The sequence below is a fragment of the Pongo abelii genome, chromosome 23 (genome assembly GCF_028885655.2).
Source record: "Pongo abelii isolate AG06213 chromosome 23, NHGRI_mPonAbe1-v2.0_pri, whole genome shotgun sequence".
NCBI classification, from domain to species: Eukaryota; Metazoa; Chordata; class Mammalia; order Primates; family Hominidae; genus Pongo; species Pongo abelii.
Window position 1 is genome coordinate 48,526,534 of NC_085929.1, and position 16,667 is coordinate 48,543,200.

At 50.6% G+C, this 16,667-nt stretch overlaps 2 protein-coding genes across 6 annotated transcripts in view; one reads left to right on the forward strand and one right to left on the reverse strand.

Annotated features, from left to right (window-relative positions):
- WBP2NL (WBP2 N-terminal like) overlaps positions 1-3,606 on the forward strand; it is a 59,889-nt gene extending 56,283 nt beyond the window's left edge. For all 3 annotated transcript variants that reach the window (XM_054543537.2, XM_054543536.2, XM_054543544.2), the window contains one exon: positions 2,776-3,606. The gene's annotated coding sequence lies outside the window, so the exon portion shown is untranslated. The remainder of the gene's footprint in view (positions 1-2,775) is intronic.
- NAGA (alpha-N-acetylgalactosaminidase) lies at positions 2,858-15,376 on the reverse strand. 3 transcript variants are annotated; one of them, XM_054543531.2, is made up of 10 exons: positions 15,281-15,376; positions 14,800-14,884; positions 12,948-13,083; positions 12,274-12,445; positions 11,622-11,799; positions 11,219-11,313; positions 10,247-10,408; positions 7,338-7,535; positions 5,429-5,572; positions 2,858-4,920 (listed from the first exon to the last, which is right to left on the reverse strand). In XM_054543531.2, the coding sequence occupies exons 2-10, from the start codon at positions 14,813-14,815 to the stop codon at positions 4,786-4,788; spliced, it is 1,236 nt and encodes a 411-aa protein (XP_054399506.2). In that variant the 5' UTR covers positions 14,816-14,884; positions 15,281-15,376; the 3' UTR covers positions 2,858-4,785. The 3 variants fall into 3 exon arrangements, with proteins under 3 accessions (XP_054399506.2, XP_009232699.3, XP_009232700.3); XM_009234424.3 differs by having other exon boundaries at positions 14,800-14,891; XM_009234425.3 differs by lacking the exon at positions 15,281-15,376 and having other exon boundaries at positions 14,769-15,259.
- Between the last annotated feature and the right edge of the window lie 1,291 nt (positions 15,377-16,667).

The following is a 16,667-nucleotide window of genomic DNA, read 5'->3' on the forward strand; positions in this document are numbered from 1 at the left end:
TTTCACCATGTTGGTCAGGCTGATCTGGAACTCCCAACCTCAGGTGATCTGCCCGACTTGGCCTCCAAAAGTGCTGGGATTACAGGTGTGAGCCACCGTGCCTGGCAATTTCAGTCTTTTACAATTTAATGATACTTATTTTATGGCCTAACATATGGTCTGTCCTAGAGAATATTCCGTTTGTACTGAGAAGAATGTATATTCTGCTGCTATTGGGTGGAATGTTCTGTAGATGTCTGTTAGGTCTAATTGGTTTATAATTAGTATTGGTAATATAATTGGTAACACTTATTGTTGAATTATCTATTTCTCTATTCAATTGTGTCTGGTTTTGCTTTATATATTTGGACTCTTGTTAGGTATACTAATGTGTATAATTATATCTTTTTTGGTGGATTGATCCTTTCAATGTTATAAAATCTTTTGGATCTATTAACAATTTTTGTCTTAAAGTCTTTTTCTGATATTAACATAGACCCCCCCCCAACCCTAGTACTTTTGCTACCATTTGCATGGTGTATCTTTTTCTGTCCTTTTACTTCCAACTTATTATGTCTTTGAGTCTAAAGTGTCTCTTAAACAAAGCACATTTTTGGATTGTGTGTGCACTTCTGTGTGTATGTTTTAAATGCATTCTGTTGATCTATGTTTAATCCATTTACATGTAATTATTGATAAGGTTTACATTTGCCATTTTACTATTTGTGTGTTATGTCTTAAGTCTCTTTTATTCCACATTTCTTCCATTACTGCCTTTTTTTGTGTGTTTGACATTTTATTTTGTACCATTTTATCTCTGTCATATATTTACTAGATTTTTAAAGTTTTTTTGTGGCTGCCATAGGGATTACCATTAACATCTTATTCTGAACTATCTGATTCTGATTAATACTAATTCATGCCACTTGTATACAAAATTTTGCTTCTTATATAGCTGTTCCCCTCCTCCTTTATGCTGTTATTGTTACAAATTACATCTTTATACATGGTCTACCCATCTTAGTTTATAATTACTGCATTTAAGTTACCTTTTAAATCAGATGGGGACAAAAAATGAGTTACAAACCAAAATCATTTATATTTACTTATGTGGTTCTATTTACTGGTGCTCTTTATTTCTCCATGTGGATTCAAGTTACTAGTTTCCTTCCATTTTGGCCTGAAGGACATCCTATAGTATTTTATGTAGGGCAGGTTGGCTAGAGATGAACTCTGTTTTTGTTTATCTGGGAATGTTTTCATGTTGCCTTCATTTTTGAAAGATAGTCTGGCCAAATACAGATTTTTTCATAGTCTTTTTCTTTCAACACTTTGAATATGTCAACCCACTGCCTTTTTTTCATTTTTAATTTTTGTGGATGCATAGTTGGTGTATATATTTATGGAGTACATGAGATGTTTTGATACAGGCATTGCATTCCTGTAATAATCACATCATGGAAAATGGGGTATCTAGTGCCTCAAGAATTTATCCTTTGTGACAAACAATCTAATTATACTTAGTTATTTTTAAATGTACCCATTGCCTTCTTGTTTCCATGGTTTCTGATGAGAAGTCAGTTATAAATCTTATTGAGACTCCCTTGTGTGATGAGTTGCTTTTGTCTTGCCTCTTTCAGAACTGTCTTTTGAGGGTTTGATTATGATATGTCTAGGTATGGAGCTCTTTGAGTTCAACCTACTTGGAGTTCATTGAGCTTCTTGGATAGGTAGATTAATATTTTCCATCAAATGTGAGACATTTTCAACCATTCTTCCTTCCAATATTCTGCCCCTTTCTCTTTTTTTATGTGTATTGGTACATTTGGTGGTATCCCAAAGGTTTTAGAAGTTTTGCTCATTGTTCTTCATTCTTGTTTCTTTCTTTTTCTCAGAGAGGTTAATTTCAACAGATCTGTCTTCAAGTTTGCTGATTCTTTTTCTGTCAAATCTACTATTAAACCTCTTCAGTGAATTCCTCATTTCAACTATTGTACTTTCCAACTTCAGAATTTGTGCTTTCTTCCCCACTATAGTTTTATCTCTTCTTTGTTATTCTGTTTGGGCATCATTCTTATTCTTTCCTTTATTTCTTTAGACCTGGCTTCCTTTGGCTCTTTGAACATGTTTAAAATAGCTGATTTAAAATCTGGTAATAAGGTAAAATACCACATAGCTTGCTGTTCCTACTAGAATTCAACTTTTTTTTTTTTTTTTTTCCCCCAGTTGAAGTTTTCTGGGTTGCTGCAAGCTTTTGGCTAATTTCCAGAGTTCTGTGAAAGTTGATTTTGATAGTATGTGGCAGGTTTTTCAATGCTTTTATGAAGGGAGCAAACTTTCAGTAGTTCATATTGGACTATTTTACTGGATCTTGATTTAGACAAATACATATATATGTGTGTGTGTGTATATATATATATATATATATTTTTTTTTTTTTTGAGATGGAGTCTGGCTCTGTCGCCCAGGCTGGAGTGCAGTGATGCCATCTCGGCTCACTGCAACCTCCACCTCCCAGGATCACGCCATTCTCCTGCCTCAGCCTCCCGAGTAGCTGGGACTACAGGTGCCCACCACCATGCCTGGCTAATTTTTTGTATTTTTAATAGAGTTGGGGTTTCACCGTGTTTGCCAGGATGGTCTCAATCTCCTGACCTTGTGATCCGCCTGCCTCGGCCTCCCAAAGTGCTGGGATTACAGGCATGAGCCACTGCGCCCGGCTCATATATGTATTTTTAAAGCCCTTATCTGTTAGAGACATGGTGATTTTTAGGGTTTTCTGAAATTTCCTTTCAGATACTCTAGCTCACACATCAGAAGAGCATGTGCAGGAAGAGAGATGAAATAATGGTACACGTTGATGGTTATTGGAGCTGGATGCTGGGTACATGGAGGTTCACTCTACCATTTTATTTTTGTATTTGAAAGTTTTCATGATAAAAAGTTTTTAAAAAGAGAAAGGGTACCTTGGGTCCAAACAAGTCTGTATTGAACTGAAAAAAAAAAAAATTGCATTCCTAACTGGCCTTGAATAGAAGGGAATAAATGTCCTGGGAGATAGATGGCATGTTTGTTGAAAGAATGAAGGGTGAAGAGATAGGATCAATCAGGCACCCCCAGGACAAAAGGATAACTTATACAGCAAGTAAAGACATGTAGCTATCTTGGGCTGAAAGGTAAGGGAATTAATTGGTCAAGTCCAGGCTCAACTCTGGCCCCCAACTCCCAAGTCCATGGTCTCAACTCATTTCCCACCACATCCCAGAGTGGTGGGAAAGCCTTCCCGGAGCTGGCAAGAGAAGGTGTTCCCAACTGAGACTGTTCCATTTTGCCTGAGCAGCACTTTGAACAAGACCCAAAGGCAGAGCTATGCACAGAGGGGCAGGCCTTCAAGGACAGAGGCCTGGGATGAGGTAGGCTTCTGTCCTAAGTTTCTCAACAGCCTCAAGACATCAACTGGGGAAAGGAACTTTCTCTGGTGACCCTATACTTAACCAGTAAAGCTCCAGTAATCTTAAATGATGTAACAAAATGTGCATATGTAAGTTTTTACACCATACTCTAAATACAAGGACCTCAGAATCCTGAGGAGTGTGGGAGATCTACCCAGAAAATACTCCTTGGGCAGCACAGTGCAAGGCCTGGGGCACTGGGTGCTCCTACATTCAAAGCCCAGGGAGGACCTAGCTAGGTTGCTCTGCCACTAGCTCTCTCCAAAGGGGAGAGAGCCACCAGGGAAGACAAGTGCCCTGTAGCCTTGGCTAAAAGAGGAAGGCTTGGGAAGTAAGGACCAAAGCAAGATAGGCAAGAACCCATCATTCCTTCACTTTGACTGTTACCCCTGTCCTTAGGAAGAGGGACAGGAAATCAGTTTTAAGACCCAACTCCTGGACAGGTTTGTGGACACATCTGGGGAATATGAACCTCCTTTGCAGCCAGGTTGGGAGAGAAATAATAAAGGAAAAGAAGTAGGGGTGGGGGTGGAGCCACCAGAGAGAAGAGCAGGCCGAGGTGCTGGGCCAGGGGCACTGCTGGGCAGAGCACAAGCTGCAGGACCTGGGAGCATTGCTACTTGGCCTCATTGTGTTGTCACCATCACCACTGCCAGCATACCAGGCACAGCAGGGGCAGCTCCTGGGTGTGAGGCCAGTCTGGCATCTCTAGGAAGTACAATCTTCCGGTCACTTTGGAAAAGGAGGGGCCAGACGATGCCACACATCATCCATAGTGGTGAGATTTGAATCCAGCACCCTGTGTAGTGCCACCAGAGTCCCTCACTAAAGGTACCCCAGGTCCATATTACAACTACTTGATTAAAGAACAGGTTTATTGGTGACCTGAAGGAGCCAAGGTCTCCTTTGTGACCCTCACTCCCAGGTGGTAGCAGCCTGCAAGGCCCTCTATGGTAGAAAAGCCAATCACATGATTCAGGGGCATTCCTGGCAAGAGGTCAGATCTCTCTACTCCTAATTCGGAAAATTCCAAATCCTGATTTCAGAGTCAACAGCAAGGTCAGAGGCTGGAGTCTTGATGGGCATGGGGCTCGGGAGGCTGGCGAGTTGCTGGGCAACGTCTGTGGGGGCTGCCAGGGAGGCCACAGGAAAATTGCCCCAAAAGAAGTTGCCGAGAGGGTTTACGCTTGGACAGGGCATAGAAGCTGGCCCTGAGATTGCACTTTGGGTATGATGGGGTCGGTCACCGAGCAGGCCTGGGGAGCAGAGAACCTGCTCACTTGCCCTGGGCATGCCAAGGCTCCATGTTCCAGGCTCACTGGTGCCACCACAGCCTGTCACATGTCCCAGCTCCTCACTGCTGGGACATCTCCAGGTTCTTGATGGGATACAGGTACCACATCACTACCCCTGAAGGGTTGATGATCACTGTGAAGTTGGTTTCATCTCGGAGGCCACTGATGATGTCACCTGAGTAGACGTCCTGGGCCTGCAGTGGGGAGGGACATCACCAATGCCACCATGAGAGTGGCTGCACAGAGACCCCTCCCTAGAGGATGTAGAAGCCTTCTGCCTGGACTTTGGCCTGTCTGTGCTGGGCTTCCAGTATGCCCTACAGAAGTGGGAGCCCTGAATCCCCATCACTTCACCAGCAAATCCAACAGGTGCCCAAGCACAGGCAGTGGAGAAAGCCCCAGCCCATGGAAAACTGTGAGGAACGTGCCAGCAAGGGCTGACCCTTGGGAGGAGGAGTACAGCCCTAGAGGCTAATGGGATTCATATTTATATGCAGTAGCTCTGTTTGCATGGGTTGAAAATACTGGTGCAGAGCACGGCACTGGCTGCAGCTCTCAGTGCCTGCAGCTCCCCATGGGCACCTGCCAAAGGCCCTAAGCCCATGGCTCAGGGGAGGCCACGTATGAACAACCACCCCCCATAATACCCTCCCACAGAAATCTGAAGCCCAGGCGGGTGGCTGCAGGCAGCCAGGTGCTCACCTCATATGTCACAGACCCGGTGAAGTTCAGCTGGCCAAGGGAGGACTGGTAGCGATAAGGCATATCGGTCCTGCGGCTGAAGAAGACTAAGGCGCTGGCCTTGTTGGACAGAGGCCGCATGTACACTTCGATGAGAGATTTTTCCTGGGCACAGAAGGTGGCTACTGGCTGGGGTCCCTTGCTCAGACAGGACCTACCGTTGCCTCGCTGGCCCTCCCTGAGTTCTGGGTTCCCCAGTTCACAGCTCCATGTCACACAGGTTTAGGGAGGATGCCACGGGCCTCCAGCACCCCAGCTTATCTAACCCTATCTGCCCACCTTCCCTGACTCAGCAGATACTCATCAACACCTACTCTGAGCCCGGCCCCTATGCTAGCACACTGAGATAAGTGCTGCATGAGGCCCTGTCCCAGAAACTCATAGGACAACGGGAGGGATAAACGCAGAAACAGGGAAACAACAACAGTACAGCGTATGAGTGCCGGCCCCAAACAGCTGCCAGTGCTGGCCTGGAGGGTGCTGTCCACTGGGAACAGTGAACTCTGTTCCAGGAGGGTGGAGAGTGGAGCTGGATGTGAACTCCCATCGTCCAGAAGATTCTCCAGGCCCAGCTCCACCATCAGCCCCTCTGGCAGGGAATTGTTACTTCCTCTGGGCATCACCAGTTCTATAGGTGCCTTCTGTAGTTCTGTAGGTTTCTTTTTACCAGAGTCCAGGATTTGGTAAAGAGTAAAGGCAGCCGGGCACAGTGGCTCACGCCTGTAATCCCATTACTTTGTGAGGCCGAGGCCAGTGGATCACCTGACGTCAGGAGTTTTGAGAGTAGCCTGGCCAACATGGTGAAACCCTGTCTCTATTGAAAAAAAATACAAAAAAAATTAGCTGGGTGTGGTGGCACACACCTGTAATCCCAGCTACCTGGGAGGCTGAGGCAGGAAAATCGCTTGAACCTGGGAGCCAGAGGTTGCACTGAGCTGAGATGGTGCCACTGCATTCCAGCCTGGGCTACAGAGTGAGAGTCCATCTCAAAAAAAAAAAAAAAAAAAAAAGAAAAAAAGGCTTTGAGGTGACAGTGAAGTCCAGTCTTGTTTGTACCAATTGTGTAGCCTTGGGATAAAGTTACTTAGACTCTCGAAGTTTCATTTTTCTCATTTGTAAAACGGCAAGATACCTACCTTGCTGAGAAAAAGTATCTAAAACTCCCGGCACATGGTAGGTACTCAATAAATAGCAGCCACTAGTAGTCGTAGTATTCCTTGACTATAACAGCTTCTCCTGGCCGAGTGCGGTGGCTCATGCCTGTAATCCCAGCACTTTGGGAGGCTGACGCGGGTGGATCACCTGAGGCCAGGAGTTCGAGACCAGCCTGGCCAACATGGTGTCTCTACTAAAAATACCAAAATTAGCTGGGCGTGGTGGCAGGCGCCTGTAGTGCCAGCTACTCAGGAGGCTGAGGCACGAGAATTGCTTGAACCCGGGAGGTGGAGATTGCAGTGAGTCGAAATTGTGCCACTGCACTCCAGCCTGGGTGACAGAGTGAGACCCTGTCTCAAAAACAAACAAACCAGCTCCTCCTGCTCTGGAGGGAAGCCCAAGCTCTCTGCAGGCCATCACGGGTGTATAGAAGCTCTGTGCCTCACCCTTCCTGTGTGCACTTATGTGGCTGACACCTCTCATCCCCGACTACCTTGAGCTGTCCTGCTCAGCCCTGCTCTCACCCAGCAAGAGGACAGTTGGAGCAGCTCCCATAGGAGTCCTCAACCATAAGCAACCAGAAGGGGTAGCCCTGGTTGGGGACTGGGCGACTCCTGTACCTCCCCAGGTGTTGCCCCCAGGGAGGCTGGCAGCCTTTCTCTCAGGAGAGCCCAGTTCCTCAGCCCTCCCCTTCCTTCCCTCCACACCCTAGTACCTTGTGAATCCTGCGTCCCTGGATGCCTAAAGGATCCTGGTTGATTTTGATCATGAGTGGATTCTGCAGAATGTCCATGTTCTGGGGGGAGATGGTACGCAGGTCTGTGGACATCAAGAGGGGGGCTGCCAGCACCGTCCACAGGGCCATCTGGGCCCGGGATTGCTCTAAGCTGAGACCGAAGTTCCCAATGAGCAGCTGGGGGCAGAGAAGAGGAGTAGTCAGCTCTCATCTCCTCAAGGAGGTAGACACAGGGACCATCCCCAAACTTGTAGCCGAGGAAGAGCAATTAGGGATTAGGGAAAGATGGCTGTATGTGGAGGAGGCCTGGTTCAGCAAACACCATTCCCCAGCCCTGTGGCCTTGGGGGAGTTAAGTCACCTTCCATCTGAGCATCAGCTTTTTATTTTCCATCAAGAACACAGAGTTGGCGGTAGGGGGTGGGCAGGTGGCCAGGTGCGGCGGCTCACGCTTGTAAATCCCAGCACTTTGGGAGGCTGAGGTAAGGAAGGAGACCACTACTACTCCTGTTGCCCTCCTCCCCCAACCTTGCCTAGTTCACAAGACAGGAGGAGAGAAAAAGCAAAAAGTTGAAATAAACAAAAGTAAGATAAATAGCCAGACAACCTTGGCACCACCACCCCGCCCTAGGACTTAAAAAAAGTAATAATAACATCAACCCCTGACCTAAACTACTTGTGTTATCTGTAAATTCCAGACATTGTATGAAAAAAGCATTGTAAAACTTTTTGTTCTGTTAGCTGATGCATGTAGCCTCCAGTCATGTTTCCCACGCTTGCTTGATGTATCACGACCCTTTCACATGGACCCCTTAAAGTTGTAAGCCTTTAAAAAGGCCAAGAATTTCTTTTTCGGGGAGCTCGGCTCTTAAGACATGAGTCTGCTGACGCTCCCGGCCGAATAAAAACCTCTTCCTTCTTTAATCTGGTGTCTGAGGAGTTTTGTCTGTGGCTGGTCCTGCTACAGACGCAGGTGAATCACTTGAGCCCAGGAGTTAGAGACCATCCTGGCCAACATAGCAAAACCTCGTCTCTACTGAAAATATAAAAATTACCCAGGCGTGGTGGTGAACACCTGTAATTCCAGCTACTTGTTCAAGCACAAGAATCACTTGAACCAGAAGGTGGAGGTTGCAGTGAGCTGAGGTTGCACCACTGCACTCCAGCCTGGGCACAGAGCGAGACTCTGAGTCAGAAAACAAAAGGCCAGGCACGGTGGCTCACGCCTGTAATCCCAGCACTTTGGGAGGCTGAGGAGGGCAGATCACCTGAGGTCAGGAGTTCGGGCCAGCCTGACCAACATGGAGAAACCCCATCTCTACCAAAAATACAAAATTAGCCAGGCGTGGTGGCGCATGCCTGTAATCCCAGCTACTTGGGAGGCTGAGGCAGGAGAATCGCTTGAACCTGGGAGGCGGAGGTTGCGGTGAGCCAAGATCATGCCATTGCACTCCAGCCTGGGCAACAAGAGCAAAACTCTGTCTCTAAATAAATAAATAAATAGGCCGGGCGTGGTGGCTCACACCTGTAATCCCAGCACTTTGGGAGGCTGAGGCGGACAGATCATGAGGTCAGGAGTTTGAGACCAGTCTGGCCAACACGGTGAAACCCCATCTCTACTAAAAAAAATACAAAAAAAAAAAATTAGCTGGGTGTGGTAGCAGGCGCCTGTAATCCCAGCTACTCGGGCAGCTGAGGCAGGAGAATCACTTGAACCTGGGAGGTGGAGGTTGCAGTAAGCCAAGATTGCGCCATTGCACTCCAGCCTGGGCGACAGAGCAAGACTCCGTCTCAAAAAAAATAAAAATAAAAAACAAAAACCCCACGGGGCTGATGGGGGTGGTAATATGCCCTGGCTACATCACAGGTTGTTCAGATGATCAAATGGGCTCCTGTTGTCAAGAAGCTTATAAACTAGGTCAAGTCAATAAGGGTTCCAAGGTGAGACTGGTAAGAAACAGAACTGGACAAAGTTCCTGTACCTACCACTGGCCACACCCACCTGCCCTAGCCACAGCTGAATGGACCAAGGGGGACTCCTGACCCCAGGGCAAGCAATCCATAGTCAGCACACAAGTTACAGGCTTAGTGACAACAATTTAAGCACTGTGTGCCCATCACTGTGCCAAGCATTTCAGAGTTATTTTAACCCTCAACTCTATAAGGTAGCTACTATTCTTATTTTCCAATTGACAAAACTGAGGCACAGAACAAATTAAGTTACTTGCCCAAGGTAAAGTGGCAGAGCTAGAGCTGGGACTCCACAGCAGGCCAGTTCCTGCTCCTCCAGGTTGCTCCCTCCACCTGGCTTAGCACTTGTAATTCTTATAATCATCATAGGATCAATCAGGTAGTAAATGCTTGTTGACTAACAGATAACTATAAAGCTATAAATTGCAACAACAACAAAATGTCACAGGGCAATGACCGAGATAGAATGGAAGGGCTAGAAGCAGGACTGTGAGGGCCAGTCGTCCCTGTGGAGGATGAGGCAGGGAATTGTCAAAAGGATCAGAGGCAGACGGGGGAGAGCAGTCCAGGCACTAGGAATAGCAAGGTCATGATCTTCAACCTGCACAGCAATAACATCTTATTCCAGGGTCACTACAGACCCAAGTTCTTGAGCTTTCGACAGAATTGCCTGGGGAGATGGTTAACAGTGGGCATTCCCAGGTTCTTCCCCTGAACATTCTGATGCAAAACATGGGGGATGGGGCCCTGGAAACCAGCTTCTAAGTCAAGTCTAAAGCAACCAGTTCAGGGACACATTTCAGAAGCGCTGACCTAGAACCCGGCAGTGAGCCTCCAAGAAGGAAGAAAGCACAGGGCAGTGGGGAGCAGGGTCGTCACAGATGGTGGGCCTGGGGACATCCCCCTCCATCCTGGTACCATGTCAGGGTCATTCCAGTGCCCAGGGCCGGCCACTGGCTGCAGTATGTCCTGGTGCTCCACGAACCAATTCAGGATGGAGAGCACGCTCCACCAGGAGTCCTGGATGTCATCATAGTTACGCCAGAGGTTGCAGATGTCTGCCAGCAGACTGTAGTTCACCTGGATGTCGAGGGGAAGGCAGAGTCCAGCACCAGAATCACACACTGCAGCCCAGAGACCCATACAGGAGTTGAGGAGGCTCAGCAGGAGACACAGAGAGTGGGGAAGAGGGAAGAGAACAGGCCCCACCGGCTTGCTCAGATGAGGAGGGCCTCAGAGGGTGGCCCTGCTCTGGGGCTACCGGGGTCTCCCTTCTGTGCATGCTGGTGCCAGGAGCCTACCCTGCCGTCTCATGCCAGCTTGGGTCAAGCCCAGGGTGTGGGCCCAGGCTGGTGCACCCACAAACAACCCTCCCTGACACCCACCCACCCCCATGTTCTCTCAGTGAGAAACTGCTGTCTGCTGTCTTCTCAGCTCCACAGGCCTGAGCCCACCCTTTTTGGTGTCAAACATGCTGAGGGACCCCTCATGAGCCCACAGGCTCCTCCCAGGCTTGGCCCCACCTGCCTGGCCTCCCCAGCCTTCTGGGTCTCCTTGCCCAGTGGGCACCTCCTGGAATCCTGGGCACTGTGTGCCAGCACAGATGGCTCTCATGCCTCTGATGCCAACTCCTTCAGCCCACTTCACAAGGGCCTCTTCTGTAAGGCCCACCCCTCCCTCCAACACACACACCTCTCTGGGCTGGCTGAGCCCACCCGCTCTTTGCAGCTACTTAACGTAGGTCTCTAGACACCTACAAACCACCATATGGGCACCTGTGGTGAGAGCAGCCCTGGCTCTGGAAGGCCCCGTCCCTGAAGCCTGGCACTCAGGGAGGTAAGGAGGCCTGGGTGTGGGAAGCGCCATCCGGCAGGGGGCAGAATGGCTTACCTTTGGCGGGAGGCCGCCTTCATAGGCTGGCCAGCTGCAGGAGAAGGCGATGGGGCAGCCTGTGGCATTCAGGGCAGCAGCCATCTTGGGGTACCCTAGAGAAAGCCCAACCCGTTTCAGTCCTGAGGAAGTGCAGGAGGCAGTCTGGGGCCTTAGCCTAGACCTTTTCCCAACAGATGTGAAGAAACAAGCTCCAAAGAGTAGGTGCCTCCCCACATACCCAGAGCCTCAAATGCTTCCAGGGTGGGCTATGCTGCCACTGATATTTAGGGAGCCTGGGAGCCACAGTCCCCCTAACCTCTGGGTGGGGGGAATTGGGAAGCTTAGCCAGGTGGGCGCTGGGTGGATCTCCATGGACACCCTCCCCGTCTGCCTGTGTGCCCCAGCCAGCTGCGTAACTCACCCTGGGCCCGCTCCTCGGTGGTGGAGAAGCAGCCATCCAGCTTGAGCATGTCTACCTTCCACTCGGCGAAGGTCTGAGCATCCTGGACCACCTTGTCCAGTGTGGTGCCTGGGTAACCCATGCAGGTGAAGTTGCCCATGTCTGCGTAGATACCCAACTTCAGGCCCAGGGAGTGAACCTGTGGGGGTTTGAGGACACAGTGGGCTCAAGCAGGACCCTCAGGGAGCCTCCTCAAGGCATATCTGACCCGGTCCCATTAAACCTCCAGTGGCTCCCACGGACCAAAGGAGATGGTCCCAGCATGCTGGCCCGGCCTCTGCCCACGATGGGCCACCTCTCCCCCAACACACACCTCCCAGCAGCTGTTTCTTGCCCCTAGGCCTTTGCTCCTGCCATCCTCTCTGCCTCCAATGCCATCTCTCTGGGCTCAGCTCAAGAACTGCCTCCTCCAGGGAACCTTCCTGGAATACCAGGCTGCGTGAGATGCCCTTTCTGGCTCTCACTCAACAGAGTGGGCCAAAAGTCAGTGTTCATTTGTCTGTTTCCCCCACTAGACTGTGAGATCTCAATCATGTAAATGAGCCCTAAGCAAGGTAGGGTGAAAGGAGTGGTCTAGCCCTGAGGCCAAGGGCAGGGCTGGGGTGCAGCTCACGTAGTCAGCCAGGAAGGGAATGCCATGAGGGAAGCGCTTGGGATCTGGCATCAGGCGGCCACTGGCATCACGCCCACCGATCCAGCAGTCGTCAATGTTGAGGTATGTGTAGCCCATGTCCCGCCATCCATCCTGTGCCATCCGGTCAGCCATCTCCATGAAGAGCCGTTCACTAGTGAGGGGCAGGGGGATGGGGTAGCTCAGGGACCCAGCCCGGCCCTCACCCACACCCTGCCTCAGCTGTGATTGAATCTGGGCTATAAAAACCATGACCTTGCTGAACCCTAAGCCAGGTATAAGTGTAAATGACCACCAGGGATTGTGCCATGAGCCATAAGCAAGCTGGCTTGAAAGGAGTGGCTGGCCCCAGGCCAAAAGGCAGGACTGGGTCAGGGGAAGTACAGGGGGCATGGCCTGACCGTCTAACAGTTATCTTCGGGGCTGGGTCCATGTAAGATCCCTGCCTCGTGACCAGGTTGGGGCCTGACAGTCCCTACAGAGGCTCCAGGCAGGTCACGGGGCTAGGCGTCAGACAGTCCGAGTGACTTCTGGCTGCAGTCTCTGGGATGGAGAACTCTGACCTTGCCCTCTTTTGTAGTGGACCCTCCACTTCCTGCCCCCGACTCTGCAGGGCCCTGGGCAAGGCTCATCAGGTGAGTGTGGACCTTACTCACCTGATGCAGTTCTTTGGGTCCTCATCACAGTTAATGTTGCAGCGGAAGCGTTCCCAGGCCAGCCAGCCCATGGGTGGTGTCTGCAGGAGCCCATTGTCCAGCATCAGCACCTGGGCCACATGTCCCAGCAAGAGCACTAGGGGGCAAGGGAGGAGGGGATGGTGACTGTCAGTTGCCCCCACAGCTCCAGCCCTCATCCCACCCCATCGGTATGTTGCTCAGCCCTACAGAGGCTGCCTGCCTATATATAAGGGAAACTGGACTCCTGGGTTTAGGGTAGAATCGGCTCTTCCTGTAAAGGCTGGCTCTTGCAAAGCAGTAAGTGGGAGGATGGTGCCTGGGCCAGGCAGTGGCTTGAGGTCTGGCCATCACCACAGCAGTGCTGGAATTAGCAAAACTAACACCTTATGTCCTTCCCTTCCTATAACCCCCATCAGTAACTCCCATCCCATACATAGAACTTAACAGTACAGATGCTCCTAGGCCTACCATGGAACTACGTTCTCATAAACCCACTGTAAGTTGAAAATATCACATCAGCCAGGTGCAGTGGCTCATGCCTGTAATCCCAACACTCTGGAAGGCCGAGGCGAGTGGATCACTTGAGGTCAGGCCAACATGGTGAAACCTTGTCTCTACTAAAAATTCAAAAACTTAGCCAGGAGTGGTGGCATGTGCTGTACTCGGGAGGCTGAGGCAAGAGGATCACTTGAACCCCAGAGGCGGAGGCTGCAGTGAGCTGAGATCGTGCCACTGAACTCTAGCCTGGGCTGTGACAGACGGCGACCCCATCTCAAAATAATAAAAAAGATAATATTATGTCAAAAATGTACTTAACACACCTAACCTGCCAAACATAGTAGCTGAGCCTAGCCTACCTTAAAAGTGCGGACAGGCCAGGCACGGTGGCTCACGCCTGTAATTCCAGCACTTTGGGAGGCCGAGGTGGGCGGATCACCGTAAGTCAGGAGTTCAAGACCAGCTTGGGCAACATGGTGAAACCCTGTCTCTACTAAAACTACAAAAAAATACCGGGGTGAGGTGGCGAGTGCCTGTAATCCCAGCTACTCAGGAGGCTGAGCAGGAGACTTGCTTGAATCTGGGAGGTGGAGGTTGCAGTGAGCCAAGATCGCGCCACTCCACTCCACTCCACTCCAGCCTGGGCGACAGAGTGAGACTCTGTCTCAAAAAAAAAAAAAAAAAAAAAAAGTGCGACAACGCACATTAGCCTACAGCTGGGCAAAATCATCTAACGCAAAGCCTATTTTATAATAAATTGTTGAATATTTCATGCAATTTACTGAATACTGAAACACAGTGGTTGTATAGGTACTGTAGTTTATACTGAATGTGTGTCGCTTTCACACCACAGTAAAGTTGAAAAATCGGTAAGTTGGACCATTGGCCAGACTCCAGGTCTCCTGAGCCCCAGTCCAGAGCTCTTTGCTCTCTACCACAGACCCTCAAGAGGCCTCAGAGAGGCTTAAGAAGTAAGCCAGCCAGGATGGGCACCCAATCAGCTCACCTAAGTGAGCCCTTTCCCCCTCGGGCCTCAGTTTCCTTATCTGTAATATGAAGTTACTGTAGGGACTGCACAGGCGGTTCTCCGCACATGTTGATATCACATCAGTTAGGGCCTCTATGCTTGAGGGAGAGGAAGTGAGAAAGAAAGGGCCCCTTTGAAGGAGAAATGATTCCCGTATGGGGAAACATCTCCTCCCTTCCTGCCCAGCTCTAAGTAAAAGAGAGAGGAACCTGTCTCCCCACATACCCACATTAGGGAAGAAGCATCAAAGCACTCCTTGTAGCACTCACCCCTACCTTTCCAAGCCACCCCAGCCGGTGTAGGTACCTGTCTTCAGCAGCATCGCGCTGGACTCAGCTTCCGAGGACCTGACCAGATCTGGTCTGCGGTTATCAGCTGTATGTGTTGGGCTCTGGAAGCTAAGAAACGTCTGAAAAGCACTGGGGTCACGGCTGCCTGGCTAGCTCGGCCGCCCTCAACCTCGGGCGTGGATCCTACACTCGGTCCCCAAGTTGCCCGCCCCATCCCCAGCCATCACTTCCCGGAGCTTGAGTTCTTCCTTCAGAAATACTAAACAACGCGTCTTGGATGTCAGACCTCACACCCTCTGCAGTGCTGGGAGTCCAGAGGGCCTACGGGCCGCCTTCGGCCCGGCCCGGACTCAGAAAAAGGCAGCGACTGGCTTAAGATCACCCAGAAAGAGCGGAGGGGCGAGGCTGCGTCCAGGCTCCGGACTCCCAGCCGGGTCCGGGTTCCCGCCCTGGGCCCCCCAAAACCGCAGAGCCCCCTCCCGCCGCACTTATCCTACCGAAGCGTTCAGACCCGCTGCCGCTTCTGACTCGAATCCGGTAACCTGATAAGTCCGAAGCGTTCCAGTGAGGGCGGGGCCTCACGAAGGCAATCCTTCGCGCAACCTATCAGAATCCCCCCTAGCAACGCTGTGCCCCGCCCATATGAGCCCGGCCTCCCAGCCTCCCTAAGCCCTTCCCCGCTGGGCTCCCGCCCTGCGTGCTAGCGAGGCTGACATTGGCAGAGCGGGCTCGGGGCTGTCCTTCGTGGCCCGGACCCCGCGAGGCCTGTCCTTCCACCTACTGTGGGGACCAAGAGGGCGAGGATCGTGCCAGGCTCACCCTGGGCGCTCAGTAAGCGGCCGTGCAGTGAATATCTGTTGAGGCCTTTGTGCAGAGGAAAAGAGAGACTGCTCTGAAGCAAGGCCCCCCAGTGAGCTGCTAGGAAAGTGGAAGTCTGGGATTAATCGTCTCTACAAGGAGGGTGCGTGGGGGGCAGCAAAGCAGGCGGTCACAGCTCCCGCAAAGGCAGCCGGCTCCCCTTCCCCGCATGACGCTCAGGGACTGCTGGCACAGACTGGGCTACTTCCTTCTTCATTCATTCATCAAGTATTTATTGAGAAACTGCTAAGTGCCAAATGCTTTGTTCTGGTCATTGTAGGGGCAGAAAGGTGTGATATTTTCCCTTACTCATCCCAAAGGTCACAGCGGACACTCCTATAAACAAGATATAGCTTAGCAAGAGAAAAGCATAATAGATTGATTTACTCCATGTTTTATGTGACTTGAGAGCCTTCAGGAATGAAGACACAAATACTCAGGGAAAACTTTATTTTTATGTCTCGGTTTGATGAAGAATGCACAGCCCTGGCCGGGTCTGGTGGCTCATGCCTGTAATCCCAGCCCTTTGGAAGGCTGAGGCAGGAGGATCGCTTGAGGCCGGACATTCAAGGACAGTCTGGGCAACATAGTGAGACCCCATCTCTACAAAAAATTAAAAAGCCAGGCAGGTGCCTGTGGTCCCAGCTACTTGGGAAGCTGCGGTGGGAGGATTGCTTGAGTCCAGGAGGTAGAGGTTGCAGTGAGCTGTGATTGTGTCACTGTACTCCAGTCTGGGCAACAGAAAAAAAAAGGAATAAGGAATGGACAGCCTCTCCCTCTCCCTCTCCCTCTCCCCCCCATTCTTTCTTCGGTTTCCCTCTACTTCTTTCTTCCGTCTCCCTCTGTTGCCGAGGCTGGACTGTACTGCCGTGATCTCAGCTCGCTGCAACCTCCCTGCCTCGGGCTCCTGTGATTCTCCTGCCTCGGCCTGCCTGGGAGTGCCTGGGATTGCAGGCGCGCGCACCCACGCCTGACTGGTTTTTGTATTTTTGGTGGAGACGAGGTTTCGCCGTGTTGACCCGGCTG